Source organism: Strix aluco, chromosome 13 (assembly GCF_031877795.1).
Source record: "Strix aluco isolate bStrAlu1 chromosome 13, bStrAlu1.hap1, whole genome shotgun sequence".
Taxonomy (NCBI): Eukaryota; Metazoa; Chordata; class Aves; order Strigiformes; family Strigidae; genus Strix; species Strix aluco.
In genome coordinates, this window is record NC_133943.1 from 12262893 (window position 1) to 12275802 (window position 12910).

At 59.2% G+C, this 12910-nt stretch overlaps 1 protein-coding gene across 14 annotated transcripts in view; it reads left to right on the plus strand.

The window, feature by feature from the left end:
• The window catches only part of ABLIM3 (actin binding LIM protein family member 3), a 56234-nt gene that overhangs the window by 36067 nt on the left and 7257 nt on the right, over positions 1 to 12910 (plus strand). For 9 of the 14 annotated variants that reach the window (XR_012625004.1, XR_012625005.1, XM_074838674.1 and 6 more), the window contains exons 5-12: positions 2069 to 2195; positions 2333 to 2426; positions 7473 to 7560; positions 8973 to 9031; positions 9572 to 9643; positions 10059 to 10214; positions 11347 to 11376; positions 11957 to 12086. Coding sequence is in view for 12 of the 14 variants with exons in the window: in XM_074838674.1 (XP_074694775.1) it covers positions 2069 to 2195; positions 2333 to 2426; positions 7473 to 7560; positions 8973 to 9031; positions 9572 to 9643; positions 10059 to 10214; positions 11347 to 11376; positions 11957 to 12086 (756 nt within the window). In the remaining 2 variants the exon portion in view is untranslated. The remainder of the gene's footprint in view (positions 1 to 2068; positions 2196 to 2332; positions 2427 to 7472; positions 7561 to 8972; positions 9032 to 9571; positions 9644 to 10058; positions 10215 to 11346; positions 11377 to 11956; positions 12087 to 12910) is intronic. The other 5 variants (XM_074838669.1, XM_074838670.1, XM_074838671.1 and 2 more) reach the window with 2 other exon arrangements.

Sequence of the window (12910 nt, forward strand, 5' to 3'; positions counted from 1 at the left end):
CTTGCACTGATGAACACAAGCTAAAACTCAACAAGAGCAATGGACAGGCTCTTTTGGGTGGATTTGGTCTTGCTTTTGACCCCAGATTGTTCTTTGGGATACCCTCCCTTCATGCCATGCTTTGTCCCTGCTGTTTTCCTTGCCCCGGGCCACTGTGGAGCATCCCATGGGTGCTGTGCTTGGGGGCTGGTAGAGCATCCCTGCAGCATGGAGCTGCTGCACGCAGGGCTCACTTCAGCCTGTGTCTGGAGCAAGGGGGCTTCAGCATTAACATGTGGTCTGTGCCCAGCGTTAACGTGCCTCTCATGTGCCCCATGTTTGCTGCTGTCAAGGCCCAGGGGAGCTGTCTCAGTGCAGTGCATGGGCAGGTGGCAGGAGGCAGGGAGAGACAGGAGCTGTGCCACACTGTGGTACCCAAACCCTGCCACATCAGCTGGGTGAGCTGTGGGGGGGGCGGGTGGGGGCCCTTGCTGCTGTGGCTCAGCCACAGTGGAGCATCAGTGCCTGGAGCAGGGTCCTGCAGCCAGCACTGGACCCAGGACCATGGTGTCACCAGTGGTCCCTGTCACCCCATCACCACAGCGGCTCTGGTGGTGGCTGTTTGTGTTGAGTTACGAGTTGGTGTTGATGGGTCCTTGGGAGCTTCCCCCAAGCTGCCTCCCCCAGCTCTCACCATGGCCTTGATGGAGTTAGGGGATGTGGCAGAGTTTGAATAAGCCCCAGCCGGAGGACAGGGCTTCCCCCATCTTCTTCCATTGGCACCCAGAGGCAGGCTGTGGCCAGCCCTCAGCACCCTGCTGTCTCCCGTAGCAGGGCCAGGGCCGCGGGCAGGGCAAGGGGAAGGGCAGCTGCGCGCTCTGCCTCTCGCCTGCCTTCCTCTCCCTTCCCTGCCAGCGCTCCTCCCTGGCCTGCAGAGCAGGGTTACCTGAGGGCACCATGCTTTATTCATAGGCAGCTGCAGGCAGCAGCCAGATGTATCCTGCTGCCTGCATGTGGCCCTGGCAGTGCCACCCAGAAGGGGTGGCAGGGGGGGTGTGCCTGCTGGAGCCTGCGCTGGTGCACTCTGCAGGGAGGACATCCCTAGAAGAAGGATGGTGAGCCTCTCCCTGCAGCCATGGCCCTGCGAGCAACTCAAAAACCAGCAGGACCTGTGTGAGAGAGGGAATGGATCCTGGCCTAGCCGAGCTGGCCAGCATGCTTTTTGCCAGGGGTCAAAAATTCTCCCCACTTAGCTTTGTCCAGCAGGCAGGGACTTGGTACAGAGATGGCTGAGTGGAAAAGCCTGCCTGCTCAGGCTGCCTGTGCGGTGCTGCCGCACCTCCCTGGTGTCACAGCAGGGAGGGGGTTAAGGAGAAACCCCATCCGGGCAAACCTGCTGCCCAGGGAGGGAAAGGACAAGGAGGAGTCAAGGTCAGGAGTCCGAAGCCCATGTGCTTCCTGCTCCCAGCCTTGATGGGAGCCAGGGGAAGCAGGGAAGGAAGGGAGTCTCGTAAATACTGCAGCGGGCCGGACACGGCTGCCGGAGAGCACAGCCCTTCCTCTGCTGTGCTCACTGCCGGACACTTCCCACCACCCCTGCCCCGAGGGGAGCCCCAGGGACCTGCCAGGACAACATGGCCCCGGCAGCCCACGCACTTGCCCTGGCTCAAGCTCACCACCCCTCACAGAGACCCAGCTCTGTGCTGCAGTGGGTGCTTGGCTGGAGAGGCTGGGTGCCAGCAGTGCCTCAGAGGTCCCAGCTCCAGCAGGAGGCTTTCCTCCTGGCTCCTTTGCTGGGAAGGAGCGGAGGTGGCATATTCCTGTAAAGAAATGATTTCCCGTAAAGAAATGGTCCGCAAGAGGCTGCCTCTGGAGTGGTCTCAGGAGCAGGGTGTTTATAACAGCAGCATCCCCTAGAAAAGGGGGTCCTTTGGGGCAGGGCTTTGCGCTGGGTGTGAGGGGTGTGCCGGGTTAAATGGCCGGAGTGCCTCAGCGTGGGCCAGCAGATGTGGGTGTTCCTGCTGCACTGCTGAGACCCCACCAGGGAGCTGCGGGGGTCCCACACTCCCTCCCTCTTCTGTGCCCCAAGACTGCGCAGGCTGCAAGGAAGAGATCAAGCAAGGCCAGTCCCTCCTGGCCCTGGAGAAGCAGTGGCACGTCAGCTGCTTCAAGTGCCAAACGTGCGGGATCATCCTCACCGGCGAGTACATCAGCAAGTGAGTGCCACCGTCCTGATGGCAGGCTTGGCTGTGCTGGCCGTTGCCGGGCTGTGACCCCAGGGCTAGGGCTTTCGTAAGGGGGTGCCCAGCCTGGCTCACCTGCTGCTCACCCCCTTCTCCTCCCTCTCCCAAAGGGATGGCATCCCGTACTGTGAGTCCGACTACCATGCCCAGTTCGGCATCAAGTGTGAGACCTGCGACCGGTACATCAGCGGCAGGGTCCTGGAGGTGAGTCCCAGGGCCACAGCCACCCCATCCCAGTCTGTGATGGGGACTGCCTGTGCCCTGCCCAGAGGTGCATGCCTTGGGGAGGTGTGGGAGTTCTGTCATCTTGCACCCTTGCCATGCTGCCCTCGGTCTCTCGGGGCTGTGGCTCTTCCTGCGGCGGGTGTGTGGACACAGCCTGACCACCTTCTCTGGAGTGTGGAGGGGGAGAAGGAGCACCACCGTGCTGCGGAGGTGGCTGGGGTACTGGAGTTCCAGAAGCAGCCAGAGCACGCAGTGGCCTGGGTGTGCTGGCACATGTCTGGAGCCCAGGATATGGGGACATTAGCCTTAGCCAGCCGGTACCATGCCCGGCTCTGGAGTGTCCCCACCATGCTCACCCCAGCCCTCCTTCTGAGCACATCCCTGTGCAGGCAGCCTGCCTGTTGCCTTGGAAACACATCCAGCATGGCTGCCCGCTGCCTAAGGAGGGGCTGCAGTGCCCTGCCCACAGGCAGCCATGCCCATGGTACACCCTTTAGCAGGGCAGCAACCGGAGCAGGGGGTCCCCTTTCCTGGGCCAAATTCGGAAGGGGCTTTCCTCATCACATTGCTGGCCAGCAGGAGTTGCTCTGGCAGAGCCACCGAGGGATGCAGAGATCCCATGGGGATCCCACAGCGAGGCATGGGTGCACGTTTTGGGCAATGGTGGAGGTGCACAGGCAGCAAGGGGAGTGGGGGTTGCTGTTGGGGAGGGACAGAGAGGTCTGTCAGGGCTGGTCCTTCCCATCAGCCAGATGGTCACATCCTGCCTGTGGCCCCTGCTCCTGGAGGTGAGGTGTCCTGTCATGCTTTCTGTTTCTACCCCAATGTTTGCAGGGGAAAAAACCAAAACAAAACAGAAAATCAGGTCTGAGAGTAAACAAAAGGCTCAAGAGGCATAGAGAAAGGTGTCAGAATGAAACCTGTTGTGATTTTTAGACCTTCTACGTAGCCAGGCTGTGGTGGCATAGTGCTGAAAGTGTGCTCAGTCACTCCCTTCTGCACAGCGGAGTGGGAGGGAAGTGGTCCCCAGGTGGCACCAGCACCCACATCTCTGCTGTCCCCAGACAGCGGTGATAGGAAGGTGTACCCCAAAAATCAGAGGTATCGTGGTTCCACAGCGAGCCAGCCTGCAGGTGCTGTGGGCTGGAGTGGCAGTGGCTGTGTAGGTCTCCAGCCTGCTGAGAGCTGTTCCAGGACATCTCCAGCCTGTTCCACTCACAGCCTACCAAGAAGTGGTCACCCCCTCTAGTCCTCCCAGCTGGACTGGCCAGAGAGCACCCAGTCTGGGCAGGGAACCTCTCCTGAAGCTGGAGCCAGGTGCTAGGAGTCCTCCAGCATCTTCCCCCTCTTCAGGGAGCTGCCTCTGGCTGGGAAAGCTTTCTGCTGACTCCAGGCTTCAACAGCAGTGCCAGTGCTGGCTGCTCTGAGTGTGAGCTCAGCACAGCAGTGGCTGCCATGGGCCAGCTGCCCATCATGGGGCCACTTGATCAGCAAACGTCTGAATGGAGCAGAGCAAAGCCAGAGGCTCCCCTGACATCGCATCCTTGCCCCTGCTCCTCTGGGCAGTTCCATCCCCAGTAACCCCATGCCAGGACAGAGCTTCTTCAGCCATGCCAGCAGGGCAAGCAGGCTGGGCGTTACATGGTGTGGGATGTTCAGTGTGTGAGGGTGGGTGAGAGGAGCCAGAGGGGACCTGGGACCCCTGCCCCAGGCTCAGGGGCTGTGCTGCCAGCCTGGCTGGCACCATCAGGCACCACTGCCTCTGAGCCACTTGTTGCACTGCTCTCGGGGTTTTCTTCGCTTGGTGCAACCACAGTGAAGTCAGGATGAGTGTAGGATGTTCCTGCAGCTGCATGTCTGAGGGGACGGACAGAGAGCAGCTCTGCAAAGTGTGATAGGTGGCGGGGTAGAGGTGGCCCTCCTGCAAGCTGGGGACAGCTCTGGGGTGGTGATGAGGGGACAGCCTTCCCTGCTCTCCCCCCCCTCCATCTCCCCTGGCTCTTCTCCTGGCAGTAGCTTGAGTTCTCTCTGCCTCCCCCTGTGCCCTCCATCCCCAGCTCTGCTCCCAGCATCAGCTCTTCCTGGCTGGAGGGGCAGCCAGCTCTGCCTGCCCATGCTGAGCCGTGGGAAGAAGCTGGCTGAACCCCAGGAAATGCTCTGGGCAGTGGTCATCTCGCATTAGCACCTTGCCTGCTGCACCCACACCTGGGCATGGGACCCCTCCTTGCACAGTGGGACTCCATGGACTGGAAGTAACGCGCCTTGGTGCCGGGGTCCCCGTGGGCAGAGCCGAGGTGCCACCTCCTCGCAGGCACTGTCACGGAGCTGAGAGGAACCTAGAGTTCAGGTGCCAGAGGGCTGTGCCAGGCAAGCACCCCTTGCCTCCCCACGGCTAGGGCTGAGCCCGTGCTCCCCACCCTCCCCAGGTACATGCCTGCTGACAGTATTGAATGATTTGTAAAACCAGAAGCTTTAATTGTCTTCTCCGGCAGAGCATGAAATGGAAAGGGTGCCTTTAAACACTCTTAGGCCTTAAGGAGCCTTCTCATGCTATTCCAGCAGCCTCCAGGCTTTCCCAACCGCTCTGAGCTGCGCAGCCAGGCTGGGATGATTAATGAGTCTTTAAGGGACTCCAAGTGATAATGAGCAGGTCTCTTCCCTCGAAGCCTCTATGAGCCTTTTACAAGCTGTAACATTAACTAATTATAAAGGAAGAAGGTTTGTGCATGGTTTGAGAGTTGCTTCTCGAGGAGTGGTGGGTCTTGAGATGTTGGGTGGTTTTTGGAGAAAGTCTGTGTCGAAATAAGATTTGGCACTGGGCTGGTACATACCGCTGGGGGAGCAGCCGGCCTCCCTCCACGTCCACACCCCGATCGGCAAAGCATCCCCTTTTGGCACGGTCTGACCTCTGACAGCAGCCCATATACTCTAGATAGGAAAAGATGCATGTGTATATATATGGTTGTTTTTTTTCCCTTATTGTCAGCACACCAAGCTTTTAGGGGTACTAAGAGGGTCCAAGAGCACCAAACCCATCCTAGATTCAGAGAGGGACTGGGGGAGGCGGCACATCAGTCACTAGGGCCCCGTGTCCCCTGCGTTCACTGTCTAACCAGCTGGAAATACAAGCGATGGGAACTGCAGGCACGCTGGCCTGGAGCGTGTGGGAGCTGGGCTTTACCTGGGTTATTTTTCATCTCTCTTCCCTTCTCCTCCAACAGATGCAGCTCAGTGGGCCTGCCAGGGGTGCACAGCACTGGCTGGTGGGTGCCTGATGCAGAGGGGTGCTGGCACGGTGCTGCGCGGGCAGCTGCCCAGGCAGGGCTTTGTGCACAGAGGCTCGGGCAGAGCAGGAGGAACCGGCCATCCTAAGGCAGGCAGTGGGTCTCCCCCCTGGTGCAATGGGCATGAGACACAAGGAGCCCGTTGGCACAATGTCAATAGCAGCGGGGGCTCCAGACAAGGCTTTTAGGGGTAAAATTGGTTTAGGATCTGTGTAGCCTGGAACCAGCTGGTGTGTTTGCTCAGGCTGGCGAAGCGTTCAGTGCAAGCCCCTGCCGTGGGGCGCTGGGACTGGACCGGGGCTCAGGGCAGCTGCTTGCTGGGGCTGTCATGGGGACCTCTCCCAGCCCACCGGAGAGCCTTGGGGACTGGGGCTGGGGCTTTCCTTGCCGCTCCTCTGCATTCATGGTGGGTCTGTCTCTGCAGCCCTCCCACCGGTGACTTTCCTGCCATGTTACCAGGCTTTTGGGTGTGAACTGTGGATGTTTGGGCTGTGGGCTCAGTGGGGCCAGCCCAGGAGTATGTTGCGCTGCTCCCAGCTGCCACAGGGAGGAGCCTGGGGCACAGGGCTGTCCCCTCCGTGGATTGGGGTGCACTGCAATGAAAAGAAGAGGGGTCCAAACTCTCCCACTTACTTCTGCTGCCTGCCCTAAAACCTTCTACCCCTATTTGGCGTAAACTGGAGGGGAAAAGCCACTGACTGCCATGTGCACCCCAAGGACATAGAATTCCAGGTTGATTTTTATGGGCAGTCAACTGGCAGATTCTGTTATCCTCGCAGCAGATTTTCCTGTTGATCCTCTCTGTTTCCAACTGGCTCCATCCCTGTCTATCATAACCCCCTTCTTTGTCAGCAAGAGCCTCGTCTTTCCTCTGCCACCTTAAATTGCCCTTCCTCTTCTCTTGGATTATTACAAGAATAAAATGTCCTTTGGGGTCAAGCTCTAACAGCACAGCCCAGATTCTTCCTGCCCTGAGCCAGCTCCTGTGTCCCAGCTCCCAGCCCAGAAAACGAGCCTATAATTGAAATGCTAGTAGACACTTTTGAGTGGAAACAAGGTACCAATTAAATCTATTATCCCTGTCAAAGAGCAAAGGGAGCAGGCCAGCTCCCGCTGAGCCGAGGAGTAGCATGTTGCTAGTGCTGAAGTTTGGGCATGGCTTCACAGGAGAAAAGTTTCCTGAGGGTGAGGGCCTGGCAATGGTAGCCAGGGAGGCTCTGACAGCAAGAGGAAGCCTGTGTTTTGGGAGGTTTATCTTTCAGGCCCTCCTCCCTTTACTGCTTCCCTGCTGTGACATTCTGGGCCAAATTTGCTGTTTCTCTTCAAAGCTGTAGAGAGAAGGAGCTGGTGCAAAGCATGGCTGCTTGGCTGAGTGTTACTGCAGAGGGTCTCAGTTATTTCCAGAGTGCAAGGACAATTAGGGGTGAGGTTTGTAGGGCTACCTTCCTTGGGGGTTTGGGACCTCCTGGCTCTGCTTTCCTGTGTGTTGGAGAGTTCAAGAGCAGAAGGTTCCCAGTCTGACTCGTAGTCCAGCAGGTCAGAAGCATTAGCGATGAAGTGGTCTCTGGTTTTCTCCGTGTGTTGAGGCGGTCTCCGAGGCCACTGAGGGCAGTTTTGCCCCATTCACCTTGTCATTGTCTGAAGCAGCGAGTGATGCCAGGGCCACTCACCCTCAGGGATGCGAGCAGGTCACCGTGTCCTGCCTTGCTCAGGGGCCCCTCTTCTCTGTTCACCCTTGCAGGCAGGAGGGAAGCACTACCACCCCACCTGTGCCAGATGTGTGCGCTGCCACCAGATGTTCACGGAAGGAGAGGAGATGTATCTCACAGGTAGGGACCCTGCTGCAGTGAGGAGGGACTCCCCTGCCCTGTGTTGGGACATGGACCAGCGTGGCTGTGCAGAGGTGTGCTGGCTGTGGGGCATTTGGAGTTCGGGTCCTTATGGTGATTGGTGCTGAAAGGGTCTCTGTGCAGCAATGCCAGAGATCCCTTCTCCACTGCTCCCCAGACTCTGAGCTCCTTCTGGGCCATGCAACAATCATTTCTATCCATGAAACCTTCCCTGCCACTGCGCTGGAGGAGATTTTGTTCCTCAGCAGCAGATTTTTGCTCCCTGTGAGTCTCCCTGCACAGCTGGGGAGCACTACTGGGCATGCCTGGATGCGTCCCTGGCCTGTGCCCAGCGAATAGAGGCTGGGGTGGGCACAGGGTGCCTGGCGCCCCACTCTCCTCAGCCCCAGGGGAGGGTGGTCCAGGACCCCTTCCCCACTGCCCTCAAGTCCCCCGTCCAGGTTACGCTGCAAACAGCACCGGAGGGGTAAGGCTTTTGCTCGGCACAGCCGGATGGTTTGGGTTTGGTTTCAGCAGGAGCTCATACCTGCCTGGAGCTGCCTTAAGAGCTATTTCCAGTGCAGAGGAAGGGTTTGTTTTCTCTCAGTAACCTGTGCTAGCCTGTTACCCTGAGTCACTAATGATCCCAGGGGTGGAAAAGGGGGAATTGTGCACCAAGAGAGCTGGACTGGGGATCCCAGCAAGACCCTGTTATGGGCAGCAGGATGGTTATGCTCAGCATCCATTCCAGAGCACATCTGGGTGAAGCTCGGTGGCTTTGCTGGTTCCAGCCTGGAGGGTGTGTGAGGGGCTGTGGATGCCCTGGGCTCAGTGTCACCCTGAGTTTAATGAGCAGGAGCTCCCTGGCTGAGCATGGGTTGGGCTGTGCCAAAAACATGCCTGGGTTTGCTGTCATAGTTCAGTAGTGTTGGCCACTACATCTGGGTGCTTGGGAGCTGTTTCGTTTCTTAGTACAGACACCCAGTGCCTACCGCCCTGCCTTCCCAATGGGTGTGTGCCTGTGGCCATGCCGTAGGGGAGAAGGCACCCAGGAAAGCTGGTGAGACCCAGCAGGTGACACCCCGCCTCTGCATCCTTGGAGCTCACTGCCTCCCTCCTGCTCTGCTCCCTATCGAGAGACTCCAGTTCCTACCTCCTGTCCCTGCAGGGCCCCCCAGGAGCTGCCCCCCCAGCATGCAAGGGTTGCACTCGTATAACACAGGTTGCTCAATGCAGCTGCTGCTAGGGAGGGCACTGACATGTCTGCCCTGGGGGACTGCGGGCTGCAGGTCAGTGCTGGAGGTGGCAGGGACAGGACGGGACTCCCCTATGGCAGGAGGAACTGGATGATCCTGAGCAGCGGGGACGAGCTGTGCGTGGAGCTGAAACACTTTCCCTTTGCTGCGTTGCAGGTTCTGAAGTGTGGCACCCCATCTGCAAGCAGGCAGCAAGAGCAGAGAAGAAGCTAAAGGTAGGCAGCAGGGTGAGGGGCATCTCTGAGAGGTGGCACATCCCAGATGATGTTGCCCCCATGTTCCTGCTGGAGGTGAACTGCTGTGACAGTGTCCAGGCCCAGGGTGGCTTCCCAAGGCTGGCATGAGCTCTGTCCCTGCTGCCCAGAGGATGGCAGGAGGCCATGGCTGAGGCTGTTAGCGGGGACCTGCCTCCTGGCTGGCACCAGCCCATGGCACACCAGCCCCCCGCACCCCTTGAGTTGCTGCTCCATCTCTGCACCTGGCTGGCCATGGGGACAACTGCCCACTGGGTCTTGCCAGGCCACTTGCCTGACTCTGGATCTGGCCCCAAGAGAGGCCAGGGCACAAAGCTGGATGGTAGGGCAGCCTGCAACAGCCATGGGCGCTGGCAGCGAGTGGGTGAAAGGGCAGAGGAACTGGACCTTGAGTGAAATTGAACCCCAAAACCAATTTGCTTGCTGCACCCAGCACTGTGTCTGCTCAGCTGTCCCTCCTCACCGTGTTCTCACCTGCCCTCTGCTTTTCTGCCTCCACAGCACAGAAGGACGTCAGAAACTTCCATCTCACCCCCCGGTTCCAGCATCGGCTCCCCAAACCGTGTCATCTGCGTAAGTACAGCTCTGCCCCTCATCCGCACAGGGCAGGACAGATGCTCTGGCCCCAGGGAAGGGAGCAGCAGTTCCCAGTGCTGCTCTGCAGTGTGAGGCATCCCCCAGGGACAAGCCCATCATTTGGGGACAGCATGGACAAGCCATGCCCCCTTGCCCCAGCAGCATGCCGTGCCGCCAGTGCCATCAGCACAGACCAGGAGCACTCAGAGGGGCACAGTCCCACCCTTCCAGCTCTCCTCTGCCCCTTCCTGCTGCTGCCTCTCAGGCGTCTCCTCTTGCCTCTTCCTGCTGCTGGGGTGAAAGTGGCCTCTGTCTGCGCTGTGGTGGCTCCACACTGTGTGCTCCAGCCTCTCCTTCCTTCTCTCCTCCTCTTCCTTTCCATCTCTCTGTCTCCATCTTTCCCTCTCCCTAGGCTAAAGTGGATAATGAGATCCTTAATTACAAAGACCTGGCAGCTCTTCCCAAGATTAAAGCCATCTATGAAGTGCAGCGTCCTGACCTCATTTCCTACGAGCCCTATCACAGATACACGTCGGATGAGACACTGGAGAGATATAGCTATGGGGAGGTACTGAGTCTTGATATGCCCAGTGCTGGGCTGTGCAGGGAACTGCACCCCAATTCGGGGCAATGGGGAAAACTGCATGTGGGTTTGCTCACTCCAGTGGGAATACTGCAGGGAGGCAGGAGTCGGGGTCACTGTCACTGGGAAGAGGGCCTGGGCTGGAAGAGAAATCTTGGTGCTGCTGCTGTAGAGTAGAAAGAAACCAGTGACCTTATTAGCTGATGGCAGCATCTTGCCTACACTGTGCCACAGACCCACTGTGCAGGGACAGACAATGCTGCGCAGGAGATGTCATCCTTGGAGGTGATGTGGCAAGGAGCTCACCCATCGCAGCCCTCAGCAGGGGAGGAGGAGCGCACACAGCACATGTGCATCCCTCTGGGGTGGAGGAACAGATGGCCAGCAGGCTCAGCCCAAAGCCCAGCCCCTGGCAGGCAATCCTCCTGGCCACCCAGCCCCAGCACGGTGTCTCTGGAGCACCGTGGGGCTGCCCCTGTTGGATGCTGGCCCCGCAGCCAGGGCAAGGGGGCTTGGTCAGTGCGTTTTTGCAAGCGTGTGATGAGATGATGCCCAAGCAGCACATGGCACAGGACTGCCCTGCCCCGCTCTCCCAGGCAGGCTGGGGCTGCTGGATGATTTCAGTAAGTCTGTGGAAGAAGAGGGTCTGAGCAGCTCGCGCAGAGATGGGGCACCTGAGGTGGTTCTGGAAAAGGACTTTGCAATGGCCAGCAGCAGCTTCTCCTACATCTCCAGTCCCAAGGCTTGTCACAAGGCTGGTTTCCTCCAGCTCCCCTGGTGATGGTGCAGGCAGCGTGGCCATGGCCCGCTGTGGAGCACCATGGGGCCAGCAGCTGCCTTTCCCCTTGCAGCCACTCCATCGAGGTCTCTGAGAAAGGGTGCAGGCTGCCGATTCAGGAGGTGTCATCCTCACACCAGCTCCCCTCCTGGCCAAGGGCTCCCTGCTCGGTGGCCTGCCGTGGTTCAGCTCCGGCTGTGCCACCAGCCACCCTCACTGCTTGGCAGCTGTGATGAGGCTGTAACACAGGGAAAACAGGCCACTGTGTCCCCAGTCTGTCACTGCTCCCCTTAACTGCATGCTGTCTTTCTCTCTCTCTCTCCCTCCTGCTGCCTCCAGTCCCTGGGAACCCTCTCCCCATACTCACAGGTAATGCCCCTGGTGGGCACCGGGGCGTCTGTCACCTGCTGCCACCGCAGGGCATCCCTCTACCCAGGGACTGCTGGGGCTCTGCTGAATGTCCCCCTGCCTGAGTGCTGCCCGGAGGTGGGGGGAGACGGCGGGGGGGATCCTGTCCAGGAGGATCCTGTCCTTTGGGCCCTGGGGAGAGCAGCATGCAAGCCCTCCCTGGCAGAGTGGACCCAGAGTGCAGCTTCTGCCCTGTGGAGGGGGATGCCAGTAATTGGGAACAAGCACAGGTGAAGGGGACGATCTGCAGGCAAGGGGGTGAAAATCTCTGGCCAGACACTGTCACCTGGTCCCAAACGCTGGGCTTCACTGCCTGCACTTTGGCAGTGGGGAGGCAGAGCAGCCTGGGGACCCCCTCCAGCCATGGAGGACACGCATGCTGCCCCGCATGTCACACCGCAGAGCAGGCACCCTCCCAGGCTGCCACAAGCATGGGGACCATGGGACGCCTCCCCGCAGGGCTCCCAAAGCACTGACCTACCTTGTCCCTCCTCCCGCCATCTCTAACCCCGCTTCTCTCCACGCCTTTCCCCATCCCCAGGACATCTACGAGAGCTTTGACACGCGGCAGAGACGAGCCTCCAGCCCTGGCTACATCGACTCCCCCACCTACAGCCGCCAGGGCATGTCACCCACCATCCCAAGGTCCCCCCACCATTTCTACCGCTCAGGTGAGGATTTCAGCTGCAATGCCAGGCTGGGCTAAGCTCAGACCCCTAAGTGGAGTTTATCCCAGGGGACCTCAGTGGTCCTTCCTCTGGCAAGCAGACAAGGAGGCTTGGGGGTGTCTACGGGGGGCTGACAGCAACAGGAGCTGTGGAGCTGTGACCAACTCTGCTGTGTGCATCCTCTGGTTCCCCTGACTCTTGTCTTGCGAGCAGTGAGGAGAGGCTGAGGGGCCTTTGTCCTGGCTTGGACCTGAGCTGGGGCTCACGGAATTTGGGATGGGGAGGGAGGTGACTCCCATGTCCAGTAAAGACCCCTCAGCTTGGTAGCTCTGGAAGGGGTGTGCACAAGAGTAATTGTGTCCACCAGTGCTATAAGGGGGGTCCTTACACATGTGTGCATGCCCTGGAGCATGTTGTGGGGGTGCGGGCCAAGTGTGTCTGTGCCATGACTGTCCTTCGGAGCCAGGGAGGAACAACTGGGAAAATCCGATGTCAGTAAGTCCGGAGGTCCTGCATTCCCTGAGCTACCCCTGCGCTGCACTGCCAAGGGTCCGTCACCGTTTGCCTCTGTAGCACGCTCAGCTTTACTCTCACCAGCAGTGGGCCGGCCTGATACCCTGTAACAGCACCTGCACACGGGGTTTCCTTTGCATCCCGCCTTCCTCTGGAGATGCAGGAAATCTCCCCCTGCTCCATCACGTCCCATCCTGGACCACGGCCTGGCACACATCCCCGTCACCCCCACCACATGCCCCCTGCTCTTCTAACACCGCTGCATTTAACACCTGTTTTCTTCTGCCTCTTGTTCTCTCTCTCGGTCACTTATG